The following is a 15,789-nucleotide window of genomic DNA, read 5'->3' on the forward strand; positions in this document are numbered from 1 at the left end:
CTGGTGCACGTTAAAATCTGTCAGCTTCACGAAATCCATATTCCCATAACAAATCAATACCTCTGAGGGTAGTGATCCAGGAGTTCCCTTGTCTTCTGGATTGGGTTCAAAATTACAAGGCTACGGAGTTAAACATTGGTAGACGTAAACTCAAATTTGGGTCTACAGTTCAACGACGGTTATAAGACAAAGTAATCACATCGTAGGAAGCCAAGGTGATTCAGGAGATAAAGCGCTGGCCTCCCAATGAGGAGAACCAGATTCGATCCCAGCGTCGGCTGATCGATTTGAATTCTACTCCCGGCTCGCACCCACTACAGTGCTGACATAAAATATCCTCAGTGGTGGCCGAATCATAGGTTAGAATCCCCTTGCAGTCGAGTGGACCGTCGGAGTTTTTCGGGACATTTCTCTCCATGTAACGCAAATTCGTGCTAGCTTCGTTAAAATGTCCTCCAGGAAGGCTAGCTTGATTGATGCTTGATCCAGGGGTTTCCTTATCTTCTGGATTGGGTTCAAAGTTAGAAGGATACGAAGTTGAACTTTGGTAGCCGTAAACGGAAAATTGGGTCGGCTGTACAATGCCGGTTATAAAATAAAATATAAGGAAAATCATATCGTAAAACTGCTTTCAAAAAATTGTGTTTATCAAAATGGCAGTTATTTTAATGGAATTCCAACATGGTTCACGAGCTAAAGGTGCAAAAGGAAAAAGATGCAATAGGAATTCTCACGAATTATTTAATACTCTATTCACGGATTAATTTAAGTAAAAAGAACATATTTGAATAAAAAAAAATCTTTCCTATCTAATCTGGTAATCCTGAACTGAAAAATTTTATGACTTTCCGAGAGCGTGAGATCTGAACTGTGTGCTATAAACTTTTCTAAACAGTTATTTCAGATTAAGACATTTAAATAATTTAACAACTTATTACCTATCAAAATCGCAGCAGTTTTGAACATTCTTGTTGCAGTCTAGGAAAAAAAGATTACTTTTATAAAAGTACAGAATTTGATGTAACATAATTTCGTGAAATTGAATCATGTAATGAGAAATACACGCGAAATAAAAATAACTCAGAAATAATGTAATAAGCGAAAATAAACGATTTTTAAAGACAGACCTTTTAAACATTGCGTTGATACTGATTTATTTTACCACCAACATAAAAGATAAGGTTATTTATATGGCATTGTTTATAAATATAGCTGTAAATTAAACAATTTATGAAACTTCTGTTATTCGAAAGAAAGCCAAACTTGCAAACAACTCAACACACAATAAAATATGTGTATTTTAGAGATTGGATCATTGATGGAATCTATTTGTCTTTCAAAATGACTTCAATATCGACACCCAAAATTTTCTTCTGAATTATCTCGTCCTGTCTTAAATTTTGATTCAATTATAAAACAGTTAAAATAAATATTTTGTAATTAAATTTACAAATAAATCTTCTTACAGCTTTGCTTTTACTTTAATTTTATCACATTTCACCTTTTCTTTAAAGTTACTACCTTTTTAATCGCCAAAATTATAACACATGCTTTAAGTCTTACTGGCTACTATCTACTAAGGCACGCGCTTTTTCCATGGAAATTTCCATCTCAGCTTTCCATAAAGAATGCTTAAGAGTTTTCAAATTAGGAAGTCGTGTTTGGCACACTTTTGCTTCCAATATAGAACACAATTTAAGGATGGGTGAATTTGAATCCGGACTGTAGATCGCTAATCTTTGCTCTTGCACATTCTTTTTCGACCATAGCTGGATAGTCTTCACCTTATGAGCAGAGTCCTGTTAAAAAAGTCCAACCGCCCGTCAGTCTTCGTTGAATTCACGGGCATCATCATCGATTCTAAGACAGTGTCCTGATAAACTTTTGCTGTAGTTCTCACTATTTTCGTTGTAAGTGAATCTCTTTCACGTCTTTATAGTTGACACTCTCTGAAACTATCATGAAAGCTCTCTGAGAGCAAATTGCCAAATTTTGCTCTCTCTAGTTTCTTTAGCACTCCCTGAGGGAACATATTTTTGGCTAAAAATAGCTTCAAAATTAAAAATGTTCTCGTCTTTAAACAGAATTCGTCTGCAACCGTTAGGAGCTTACTGCCGGAACAGTGCTTTCGATTTTAAGTACTTAAGGCAATTTAATTAACTTATAAGATAATGGCTTGGTATTTTTTGTATAACTTCTCAGTCTAAAGCTTTCGTTTATTTATCTGATTTATTGCTTAATTAAAAACTTCATCTCTTTCAAAAATCAAGTAATTAATCAAGTAATATATTATCGATTCATCTTCTCAGGATTGCTTATTTAATATCTGATTTATTGCTCCATTTGTTATGTTCATTTGTGTAGAATATAGGAAGGTCTTTCAACAAAGGATCTTCTTTTCCTGGCTGGTAATGAAACCTGGTGTTCTCATTAACCGCAGTGAGGACTAATGCTGCTTTGAATATTGTTGAGTTTGGAAGATCTATTAATTGCTCAATAAATTCATATCGATGTTTAAACATTTCTAAGTCTCACAAATCTGGTACCGACCTTTTTTTCTTCTTTGAAGCAAAAAATAAATTAAAGGGACGAACTGGACAAACGCCCTAAGCTGCAGAAAAATTAGGTGAATCAAAAATTAGTTGATTTACAATTTCGTTCAAACTTATTAATTTTTAAAATTGGGGCAATATTTAATGTTTCCTAATTTTATTAACTTTATATTTTTAAAATAACTTTAATTTTAGTTGTAATTAAAATTATATTTTTCAATATCACTTTTTATTTTTATTAGGAAATTACAAAATACAACTAATAGGTTCTGGCTAATCCATAGCTGCTTAAAAGCTAAATAAAACCTAATTGCTATGCAAGTTTCTTATTCATGCAGCACTTATAAATATAAAAAAATAATACCTGATGAAAATTTCAGATAAAATTGCTCCAGAAACTTCAAATTTAAACTTTATTTCAAACTGTCCCAAAACAGCTAAATTGCTGCTACGAACTACTTCATAACAAATTAAAATAAGTTCTGAAACACAATCTCATTTTTGAATTTGAAATGACGGAGATAATTAGGAGATGAAATTCTTTCGTTTGTAAAAATCAATTTCTGTTCATCAGAATAATAGCCTAGAGGAATTATTATTACTTATTACAAATAGCCCTTTTTGCAACCCTGGATACATGGGGAGGGATATAAAACGTATTGGCAATGTTTTCATGACCATTAGGAAACCCAAGGTGAGAGTCGCGCCTTGAATACATAAGGATTTGTCACCCCATGTGGGTCAACAACTCTTCCATGATGTCAGTGAGGTCAAAGAGTGCCAACTTAAAGAGTGAAAGTTAGCCTTTTTTTCCTTCGTAGCGTATAAAAATAGAATTGATGCCAAATGATTGATTAAAAGTTAAAATTACGTTGTCAATATGATGGAGAAGATTGTGATTATTGTATCAATTAAGAACGTTTTAAAGACCAGAAAAGGTCAGTAGAAAATCGTGACAGAAGTGTTGCTGTTCTAACAAAAATGTGCTTTAATGATTGACTTCATGTTTTTTTTAAAACTTTTTTGTGTTGCAATTACCAAATACGAGTAATATTACGCTATACGTTATTTTTTGCATTTTTAGTCGCAATAAAAGGTGATTAAATGATGACTTAGACCAAACTTATAACTTAGTATTTTCAGAAATATTATTCTATTTTTATTCTCATTTTTTGAATTGATATTTTAATAATCTAACGGAAATAAATAATTTTGTTCTGAAGCAAAATAATTTTACAATTGTTATTTAGTTCATAAAATTTTTTTAAGCTTTAAAAATCCGTATTTCCTTGTTTTGAAACCGAAAATATTAGGGTTTTTTTATTTCTTAGTCTGAAAATACAGTTAATTTACTTCTTAAAATTAAGAATCAGTCTTTTTTAAATCCCTCAAATATTTTTAAGAAAAGGCCAACTACAAATACTTATCAATGAAATTTTGTGAAACCGGCAATGGTGAAATTTTGTGAAACCGTCTTTCGGAAACATATAAAAGTCTAAATGGAAGTCCTACACACGTTTTACGTTTCTCTAGCTTAAAACGCGCTGAAATCTTTCACAATTTAAAGTTAAAAACGTGTGAACTTTTTTAATTTCAAATGCCAAAACTTTCAATTTAAAATGTCAAACCCCTTCAGAATAAATGCTTTAATAGCGTGCCAATTTTCATGCTTAAATTACTTATATAAATAATTGCGTATTGGAGAAAAAAAACGAAATATTTATATATATATATATATATACATTATATTATATTTTTTTATATATAAAATATAAAATTTTTCCACACATATTATGTATCATATAATTTTTAAATATATATTATATAACGAATATTATATAGTAATTCTGGTTTTTAATAACGGAAATATTCTACTGATTTTTAAACGTCGTTTTATACGAGTATTACAATAATTTAATTGTTTTCCGATTAAAAGAGTATTTTTAATGTAAGATTTACCGAATCCATAAAATAAATTTTTTTTATCGATTCTTGTATTATTTTTTTTATTAATAATAGTTATAATACCGAGATTAAGAATTAGATTGAGGTACCAGCGCAATCAAATTTGTGTACATCGTACATCAGTTACATGTAGCACAATCTTTATTAATCATATGTGTACATTTTTATAGAACGTTTCACATTTAAATATATGAGCATTGGTTTTTCCAAACTTCTTTTTGAAAAATTTTGAAAAATCTTCTGAGCTGAGGGATTCGGAATTTTTTGAAAATAGAATCCTGATTTTGTGAATTTTGTAACAAAAATAGTCATAATTTTGTGAATTAATTTTTGATTTTATGAAAAATCTTAAACAGAGGCATGTCCAGACTGTTTGTAATACGTCTTATTTTTATGAATTAGTAAAAAACTCTATTTATAATCTAAATTACTATCTAAATCTTAAATTACTGTAGAATCAGTTTCTTTCTGTCTGGGTCTTGTTCTGGGTCTGGGCAGGTTATGTGGAAAAAAAAGCCCACGCACTCAAAAACCATATCGTTCCAGTGGTTGTAAAACTATGACTATGGCCGTTTTTAAAATAAAATATTTTGTGAAGGGTCCAATTTTACGATAAAACAATATGCAAAAGCCCGTTCAACTATAAAGTATTTTTTAAGATTCCATTTTAACACTAAAATATTTTGTGAAGGGTCTGTTAAGAGACTCAATTTTTTCCTAAAGAGGTACATGATACGTATTAATATGCAACTAAACGTAACATTTAAAACTCTAAGATACTGGCTTCAGATTTACGTATTCTTGTATTTTAATGATTTATCATATTTTTATTTTTTTATTTAATTCTGATACTTGCGACACTTCAAGAAAAAGTTGTGACCTCGATAAGCTGAATAGCTTTTGTGCAAAGATTGAGTAAATTTCAACTCCTAAAACTTGATTTTCGGACTCGTTTAATTTAATATGACGAAACCTCTTCAAATTCTTCTCTTGTAACAAAAAGAAGATATTTGCTTTATTCTCAGTTTAAAATATGATTTCATGAAATTTTATCGATTCTATTACTTAGTAATTAGGAACGAAGCGTGACTTCTGAGCAGTTATTGATTTATAATGAAAGTATATATTAATTCATATATTTATAAGAAAAATATAAATAATCAATAAAATTTTTCTCTTGTTCCAAAAAGAAAATATTTGTTTTATTCTCAGTTTAAAATACGATTTCATGAAATCGTATTGATTCTATTACTTAGTAATTAGAAACGAAACGTGACTTTTGAGCAGTTATAGATTTCTAATGAAAGTATATATTAATTCATATATTTATTAAAAAAATATATAAATAATTCATTCAAATATCTCATGCCGAAATATAATTACTTTTAAATTCGTAACTCCCCATAAGTAAATGAATTCAAATAAACATTATAATAAACTAGATTTCAAGGAATAAAAATGACAGCACTTTTTAATGCAAAAAGAAACGTTTTTTTTTTTCACTTCGTTGTTATCTTCCCTAATAAATTTAATTCTTAACGCTACTAAAATCATTCATGCATAACCGACTTCAATATGCAAATCACCTAACTGCGACCACGATGGCAGATAAAAATTGTCGCAAATTATAATTCTATATCATTGACCTTTATCATTGCATACATATTTAATTAGATTCTGTCAACCTTGAGATGTATGCATAACACTAAACTTTGCATTCATTTCTTAACTAAGTAATTTATTACAGGAAGTAAACTAAATCAAAAAGTAATTGTTGAAATTAAATTATTAATGCACTGATGGAAACCTTGATTCACTATGGAAATGGAAATAACTATTGTTTGAAAAATATTACTAAATAATAAATAGTATAAGGTCAGCCTCACAAATGACCTTAACTTGTTTCTGAACTTTTGAGGAATCTTAATTATAATAATCCTTCGAAACTTACAAAAATTAAAGTAGCAGCTTAGTACTCAATCAACTTAGATCTTTTAAGTCGAAGTCTTGTCGTCGAATTTTCTTCAGATAATTTGATGTTGAATTGCAGTTATTAAATTTTAGACTAATTATTTTGATACTAAGTGAGAAAATTAATTGCATCATATTACTTACTTCTGATTGTTTTCACAAAGCGTAATATTTCCGTAAGTTAAATAAATATTTCTACTCGCTGACCGCCATTGGCGATCAAATATTAAAGGCTAGCGAGTAAGTTTTGTGTTTTTAGATGTTAAGTTTTAAATTGAGCAAGTATATTCATGATTATCGTACTTTAATGATGCTGCCTGTGGAAATGTTTTGAAATCAAATAACAGTATTATCCGTTAATTTAAAACAAAAAAGCTGAATCACTGACTTTTCACCTGTAGTACCATTGCATCTAGAAACACTGAAATACTAAGACAACCTTATTACCTTTAATAAGACAATGTTATTAAAATTGCATTAAATAAGTTTCGATTTTCAAATTTCTACATTTCTTTATGAGTTAGACCACCAAAAAATTTTCTTCATACTACATATGATAACAATTTAAAAATTGCTCACATTTTTCTAGAATCTAAAATAGAGGAGAATAAAAATTTTAGTTTGGCTATTATCTATGGAAACGCCCGGAGGCTAAGTGGTAGCGCTTCGCGCTCCTGTGCCACAGGACCTAGGTTCGATCCTCGGGCCAGGCAAGGTTGACTCAGCCTTTCATCCCTTCAGTGGGTCGATAAATGTGTACCAAGCATGATTGAGAACTAAACACTGGGGGTTTCGCGTTCGGCTGACCACCTAACCGGAACATCTGCTCCTGAACCCCAGAGCCCAAGGTCAAGGAAACTCAGATGGGCACAGTAGGCCTTGGCCCTCTGTGGGCTGTCGCGCCACTGAGTTTAGTTTAGTTTAGTGTTATCCATGGAACTTAAATTTTATGCCCTGGCCTAGCATAATTTTAGTAAAATAACAAGTCTTTTATCTGCATCACATTAAACATTGGTGATTGTTTTCATAAATCTTAATTTTCGCTTAGCTTTTGCAAAACAATAATGCGCAATTTACAAAGTATTTTCATTTCAATAAACTGCTTCATGAGTTGATAATGTACTCGATGTACTTGTTTAATGAGTCAATAATAATATTCAGTCGATGAGCAAGTTTATTGATTCAAATAAGGTAATTTATTTCAATTTTTGTTTCACTCTTAAGAAATAAGCTTAATATTAGAAAGACTTAAAAATAATTGCAAGTACTGTTAATGATTAATTCACTTTATTCTGGGTGATAGGGAAAAAAATTATTTTAAATTGAGTTATTGACCGATTGAGTTATTTTAAATTGAATGAGGTAGTAAATACATGAATAAAAAGACTCTACTTGAGAATTTGTAATCTTTTTCTAGAATGCCTTTTAAAAAGTTTAAATGAAACTAACTCAGAAAACTAAACAAATTGGAACTTTTCTGGAAAGTAAAATTGTCTTTTTTGAAAATAAAACATCTGTTACACCCATGGCTTCAAAAGTTTATGCCAAGAAGTTAATGAACTTTGAAAGTTCCAGTTAATATGCAAATGAGTAACTTTATATTCTATTCAGAGTATCATACACATTACAAAAATTATCTTCCGTGTTTAAAATTTAAAAACATACAAAGCCAAATGGCGAACTCTTGCGAGTTATTAATCTGGCATGCAATTTAAATGTCTATTTGTTTTGAATTAGATTTCCATATTATTTTGCTTCGACTGATGGTTTCGATGAAAGGAACATTTATCAATCTTAATACCTTCGTTTGACAAGGAATTTCACGGAAATGAATGAAAATAAAAATGGATTTTTATTTCTTTCATTTGGGTTTTAATTTGTTTTTCTTATTAGTATGTTTCATAGTAGAGCAGAAAAGTTCTGATAATGGGCGAAATTACCAAAAAACAATAATAATTTTAAATACATTTGTTAGGTTTGGATATATATTTTCTTAATTAGTTTTTCATAGAAAAGTATACAGATTTTGATAATGGAAAAAGTTAGCAGAAATAGTTAATATTTTAAATACATTTCTTAAGTTAGGATCTTCACGGAAATTAATGAAAACAAAAATGTATACTTGTATTTCTTTCATTGTATTTTAATTTGCTTTTCTCATTGATATGTTTCATAACGGAACATAAAGGTTTTGATGAAGGAAGAAATTAACAAAAACATTTAGAAATTTAAATACTTTTGTTTGATTTGGATCTTTATGAAAAGGAACGAAAACAAAAATTTATTTTTGTATTTCTTTCATTGTATATTAGCTTTTTTTTTTTGTCAGTTTCTTAATAGAGGAGCATGAGGATTTCGATAAAAAGGAAAAATATTACAAGAAACATTAATAATTTTAAATACAATAGTTAGGTTTGGATCAAACGAAAACAAAAATTTTTTTTTTATTGTATATTAATTTTTTTTCACAGATAATGGGAAAAAAATTGACAGAAACATTAATCATTTTAAAAACACTTGCTAGGTTAGGATCTTCATGGAATGGAAAAAAACAAAAATGTATTTTCGTATTTTTTTCACTGCATATTAATTTGTTTTTCTTCTATATTTCTTAATTGATCACAGAGGCTTTAATTACGGGAGAAATTACCAAAAATATTTATCAAATTCGACACATTATTTTAGCAACGATCTCTCTAGAAATGAAGGAAAATAAAAATCCACAACCATATTTTTTCCGTTAAAATATGATAATCATATATACAGAGAAAAAGAGGGAATATACATAATATTTACAATTACTCCTCCGAGATAGACAGTGGTTGCAATCCTTTAATAAATAGCGACCCCCCAGTTATTGAGCTGTGGGGGCTTAGAGGATAGAGCCCTCACTTCCTAATGAGGCGACCCGGGTTCGAATCCCAGTGATTGGCTGGTTGATATGAATTCTGCAGCCGACTAACATCCACCACAATGCTGACGTAAACCAATTACAATTATTCACTCAGGGGCCACAGTGGCTCAGAGGATGGAGAGCTTGTCTCTCAATGAGATGACCCAGGTTCGAATCCCATATGGCTGGTCAATATGAATTCTGCTCCTGGTTCGCAACAATCACAGAGCTGACGTGAAATATCTTCAGTGGTAGATGAATCATGGGTTAGGGTCTCCTTGCAGTCAGGCTAACCATAGGAGATTTTCGATGTTTTCCTCTCCATATTACGTAAATACGATATAGTTCCCTCGAAAAATCCTCCATTAAGGTAAATTTCTTGAAATACTTGATCCAGCAGTTCCCTTGTCTTCTGTATTGGGTTAAAAATTACAAGGCTACGGAGTTTAATATTGGAAGTCGAAACTCAAAATTGGGTAGGCTGTTGAACGCAGGAGATAAAATAAAACAAAATCTTTTTCTGGGCACTTTAAACATCATAAAGCATTATTATTATTATTATTATTATTTTGGTTGGGAATAACTTGAGAATCATTATAGTGGAAAACATATTCGACTCCAAATCAATTTGTTGTTTTGTTTGATATCATACAACACTGTTACACATGTGCCATTTTTTGCAATCTCCATCATATTTACCAAGCATACTAACAAACACTGAGTATACTTGGTACTATAAATATTTATATATTGCTTAACAGCGATTTAATTTAGAAGAGGAATTTTTATTCAATATGCGTGTATAACGCCCCCGAGTTTAAAAGAGAAGAAAAAAGCTTAAAAAGAGCTGTGAAAAAAACCCCCAGAAGTATGACTACAAAATATAGGTTGGAAGATGAAGCTTCTAACATCTGTCAAAAAAGAAAAAGAATAAACTGGAAATTTTATAAAACTAAATAAAAACTATAAAATCCAATAGTAATATTTGCGCACCTTCTGAAACCGATATATTATAACAATGAAGTAAGAAATAAGCTGTTTCAAATGGTCTAGTATTCAAAAAGAAAACAATACACCAGTTTAAAAAAAAAATGTGCAAATGGTATTTAAGGGACCGATCCAAGGTTATATGGTGTCATTTCCGCAAACGTGAGACAGCGTCTTTCAACTGAGCTGACTGAGGAACATTAAAAGTACTGATAACAAGATGAAATTCAGTGGAAAAATCAACCAGCACGTAGTAGTAAAAAAGAGGAGAAAAAACGGAGAGGAGAAATAATAGTCATTAAGTTCCATTCCGGTGGGAGTAGTTTTTCTTTTGCTCTTTTCTTAAATGCAAAGAAATTAGAACATCGTTAGATGATGTTAACAATTCGAAAAGTGATAGTTGTTATTTTGCGAAAATCTTCAAAAAGTCTAATGCTAATTTTACTCGTGGAATGTAGACGAGCTCAATCCATTTTTTAAAAAAAACACTTTTAACTTTTATTTTGTATTAAATCCTTATGTTTTCTAAATAATCTCTTCCAACTATTTTGATCCTAAGAAAAATTTCGTTAAAATATACATTTTGTTAAAAAATTCAATTTTTGCAATTTCTTAAACTAAATAATTAACACTTGCTGCTTAAAATAATTTCTTCACAACTTAAAAACAAAATACATTTTGGTTAAAAAAAATAACAATTTTTTTCTTTTAAGTGTAATTAACATAAAATAATGATAATTTATTGTGTAAAAATATTTTACACAGATAGAAAAAAAGCTAAAAATTTCGTTATCTATTTATTTTTTCGTTATTACTAATTTTATCTTGTTATTAATTATTATTTATTAAAATGCAGCTGAATCAGAAAATAAGGCAGATATCGTTGCTATTTTTCTACCGTAGCTTAAAAAAACACATTCCTAATCAAAACTATAGCAAGACAATTTTGAACATCAGTTCTTTCAAGAAAGTAATTAAAAACAATTAACTGTCTGTGGGTAAACAGTTTTTTTTTTCCTTACATTTCTTATAAAAGATCAAACGGTTCAATTACTTAAGGGCCCAACGAGAAAGGCTTGTTTTTCCTAGTAATTCAATGGCTTATTCATTAAAACAATGTATATTTACTTTCACACTATTCTTCTTGTTGTGTATTATGTTTAAATAAAGAAAAATTTTGATGAAATCCTTCATATATTATAAGTAACAAAATAATACAATGCTATGTTATGATTTTAAAACTACCAAAACTATACTGAAACAAATTATTTTGTGGTATCATTGTTCATCAATTTCTTCCATGATTTTAGTGTTGTTATACTGTTATAGTTAATTAAAAACGTTATCGATTTATCTATTTGGTTTAATTAGCTGTCGGTTTTATAAAAATATTAGGGTTTAGAAATTTAAGAATATTGATGATTAGGGTTTAGAAATATTTATTACGTTTGAGGATTTTTTCAGCAACGATTTTAAAAAATATCAAATCCATATATTTTAAATAATCTTTTTATAATGTAAGAAAAATCACTATATATAAATCCAATCTATACTTAATCACAAAATCGGCTCATCTACTGCCTCATAAAGAGCATAATTAATAGAAATGGCGACTCTTGTTTAATGTTCCACAAAAGGAGTTCTTTTTATCTGGTCAGTTTTACTAAAACTATGTAATTTTGGTGATAAATAAAAAACTTTGATACTAAATTATTATTTCATTTATTAATATATCTTGTAAATTAATTTAAAATAAAAATCATCATTAAAAAATTCTAACTGTTTGAGAAATTCAGAAGCTTAAAGATAATCAAAACAAATTGAAATAATCGAAAGAGCGATAAAAACTGACTGAAATCAATTATTTTTTATGAGAAATTAGCGTTCCTAAACAGCTAGACCTGGTTTGGAAAGAATTCATTAATGCCGAATTAGATATAAACGACGAATTATATATTAAAAGGAGTTTTTTCTAGAAACAATTTCGAAATAAACATTCCTTATTTTTTATTTATATTTTCATTTAATTATTATTGCTATTAAAGTTTAAAAAAATAAAGCTAAGAGAAAAATTTAGAAATTTACATTATTATAGATGTTTTATTTTAAATATATCAATGCTTAATTTATCAATATTTTAATTAAAATTTCTTTGAAAAATGTCTTAAAAATATTTTTTAAATTTTTTAATTAAATCCTTAACCGTATTGCAAAAAATAAATTTCTGCTATTGTATTAATAGATCGCATATTTTTAGATTCAAATAGCAATAAAGATGTACATAAAAAATACGATAATATTACTCCATAAAAACTTCGGGTATTAATAACCCTCCAATACCATAAAAGTTTAAAAGCGCTTTACCAATTTCAAATAAATAAATGAACTTGTGAAAACTTGCATAAAACAAAAGGAACATATAAAGAGGAAAACAAGATAAAGTCATACAAAAAATTCGAAACTGGAAACTAATTTAGTATTTCACAAACAGCTCAAATTTAATATAAGCGGACTTGAATTAGCCTATTAAACAGAGAGGCTCCTCATTAGTCATTTTAGAAATTTTTAGGTTAATGCAATTCAAAAAAGATTGTTTGCCATACAAAAAATTAAAAAATACTGCAGACAATCATCTATTAGCTTTATTTTTGGTTTAGAAAAATTCACTATGTGCGAGTTAATGTCAATAAACTTTTAACCTGATAATTCCAAAATGGTTATAAAAAATATTTCATACTTATAATTCGAATAAAAATAAAGTTATCTCATCAAATTGTTTATAAATAGATTAATTAATTTAACATATTAATGAATTAAGTAAGTCATTTATAATTTGAAAAGCAGACAAATATATATCTTATAACAAAAAAAGATCAAATTAATAAAATTCGAAACAAATTTTAAAATAGTTTACGGCTAATAAAATTATAAGTAATACAAGATTTTCAAATAATTAAAGTTAAAATTTCGACTTCCTCTATTATTATCAAAAATGATTCATAAGCTTATTTTTATTTCATTCTTATTTAAAAAGTTCACGTTGGAAAGCATAATTTGAAGAATAGCGTGTAATAATTTATAATTTCAAATAAAATTATTTTAGTTTATTTATTTAAATAATTTTAAAATATAATATGGAAACATTATTATTATTTAACGTTAATTAAAAAAAATAAGTTTAAAACATCCCTATTAATCTCTATTTTTTCCAAAAATAAATTTAAAAAATAATAAAAACGAAAATTTTTAATTTTCTAAAAATTAAGATTTAAACTTTATATAATTTAAAAGGAGGATCTATTCTTGAGAGTAAAAATGAATCAAAACCCAGGAAACAAAGAATACTTTGAAACACATTTTGTCATTTCCATTCATTCAATAGTTTTTATTGTGAAAAATAAATTTATGAAATAATAAGAAAAAGTCCTTATTCTCATTTCTATTTCTCTTATATTAATCATAAGTTACCCAAAGATATGTACTAAAAAGAAACTGACCTGTTCTTAAAAGTAATTCACTAACCCTAATACTGGTAGAAATTACTACAAAGATCTCAATACGTTTTTCTTTCTTTTTTAATTGCTATTCATTAAGAATTTTTATTTTTCCGAAAAATTAAATTATAAGAAATTAACAAAATCTTTACTTTCAACTTCGACATATTTATATTCTCCTAATTATAAACCTTCAAAAAATTTCTAACTCACGGATTAAATAGAAACGGATCTTTTCTCCAGAATTAGCAACCATCCATTCAATTCCAACGTATGTTGTTATTATTATGCATTCTATAACTTTTCTCTTTCTCCGAAAAATAAATTCATAAAATAATAAAGAAATCTTTAATTTTTATTTCCACTCATATTTATTTCCCTAATAATAAAGCTTTAAAATATTAATTCTAAATATTAATTCTAAAATTTCCAAATTTTATCAATGCTTCAATAACATAAACTTGTTTGGAAACGAAGTTCGTCATCGCTATACTTGCAATAACTTTCAGTTCTCCAAAAATAAACTTATGAAATAAGAAAGAAATCTTTAATTTTTATTTCATAAAATCTTATTGGTTCTATTACTTAGTAATTAGAAACGAAGCGAATAAGTACTCATATTTATTTTTCTTATTATAAAATCCTCAAAATATTCTTAACCCATATATGTAGAAAATTTTTCATATGTAGCCAATAATACGGATGTTTCAATCATAAGAACTTAATTAGAAACGTAGCTTATCATCGCTATACATTGAATAACTTTTCTTTCTCCCAAAAATTAAATTTATAAAATAGCAAAGAAATCTTCAATTTTCATTTTTACTCATATTAATTTTCCTGATAATAAATCTTCAAAATATGCGTAACACACACATTAAAATGAAATTGTTCCATTTTCAATTGTTAAAAACCAATCTTTTTTTTTTCCAATTCTTTTTCTACAAAAGGAATTTAAAATATAATAATGAAAAAAAAAATTTTTTTTAATTACTGCCCATTTATATTTTCTTTATAAAAAATCCTTTAAAATATATCCAACTCACATACTTAAAAGTAACTAACCTGTTCTCCATAGTTAAATATCACTCACTCTATTACGAATAGTGACAATATTCTCAAATAGTAAAACCTAAGGAAGTGAAAAAGTACTAATGAGTGAAGGGAACGACCTTGAAGATTTTCTTCATGATCCGTTCATCACCTGTATCAAAATTTCGACTGACTATCTGCAGATCACCTGTTTGTTTTCAATAGGTGTGATTCCTTCCTTGGTTCTACCGCGCAGACTTCCCTCTTCGCGTCATTGGATAATCAATGGCGCATGCGCTGTACAGAACTTCTCAAAAAAGGGTAATTGTTTTGTTTTTTTGTATCGCGTAATAAATTTGCTCAAAGAGGTTAAGTCCATAATTAGAAAAACTACTTATTATGTATTGAATACGATAGTTTTTTTTTAAAATTAGTTTTTAGCAAATTACATTATTCAACGTGAATATATTTGCATCAACACATGAAAGAGTGTCGATGATTTTACTTACCTTCTAAGTAGGAAGTCAATAGTATAACTGAATAAGATAGTTTAGTGTAATTATATTTTTGGAAAAAGTGTCATTCTGCAAGGAGATAAAAGCATCAATATATGAATGAATATGTGAACACATGAATGAAACATGGGGGGTGGGGGAATATATAATAAAAAATTATGAAAAAAGAAGGAAAAAAATTACTAAATTAAAATATTTTTAAATATTTAAAAAATCATTTTTATTTCAAAAAAAGTAAAGATAAAAAGCCGGAAAACAAAAATAATGAAAACATATTATCTCGTCATTAGCTCTCACAATTATATCTGCAGAAAGGATGCTTTCCAATATTGTGTTAATTAAGCCGAAGCAAAATATATCAATACAAAAGTGTGACGAGC

General features: G+C 28.1%; 1 protein-coding gene across 1 annotated transcript in view; it reads right to left on the minus strand.

Moving 5' to 3' along the window:
* Positions 1–15,127, minus strand: part of LOC107450647 (uncharacterized) — a 41,566-nt gene extending 26,439 nt beyond the window's left edge. The window contains exon 1 of the mRNA XM_016066495.3: positions 14,928–15,127. Within this exon, the coding sequence (XP_015921981.1) occupies positions 14,928–14,938 (11 nt within the window). The 5' untranslated portion in view covers positions 14,939–15,127. The remainder of the gene's footprint in view (positions 1–14,927) is intronic.
* Between the last annotated feature and the right edge of the window lie 662 nt (positions 15,128–15,789).

This window comes from Parasteatoda tepidariorum, chromosome 7, assembly GCF_043381705.1.
Source record: "Parasteatoda tepidariorum isolate YZ-2023 chromosome 7, CAS_Ptep_4.0, whole genome shotgun sequence".
NCBI classification, from domain to species: domain Eukaryota; kingdom Metazoa; phylum Arthropoda; class Arachnida; order Araneae; family Theridiidae; genus Parasteatoda; species Parasteatoda tepidariorum.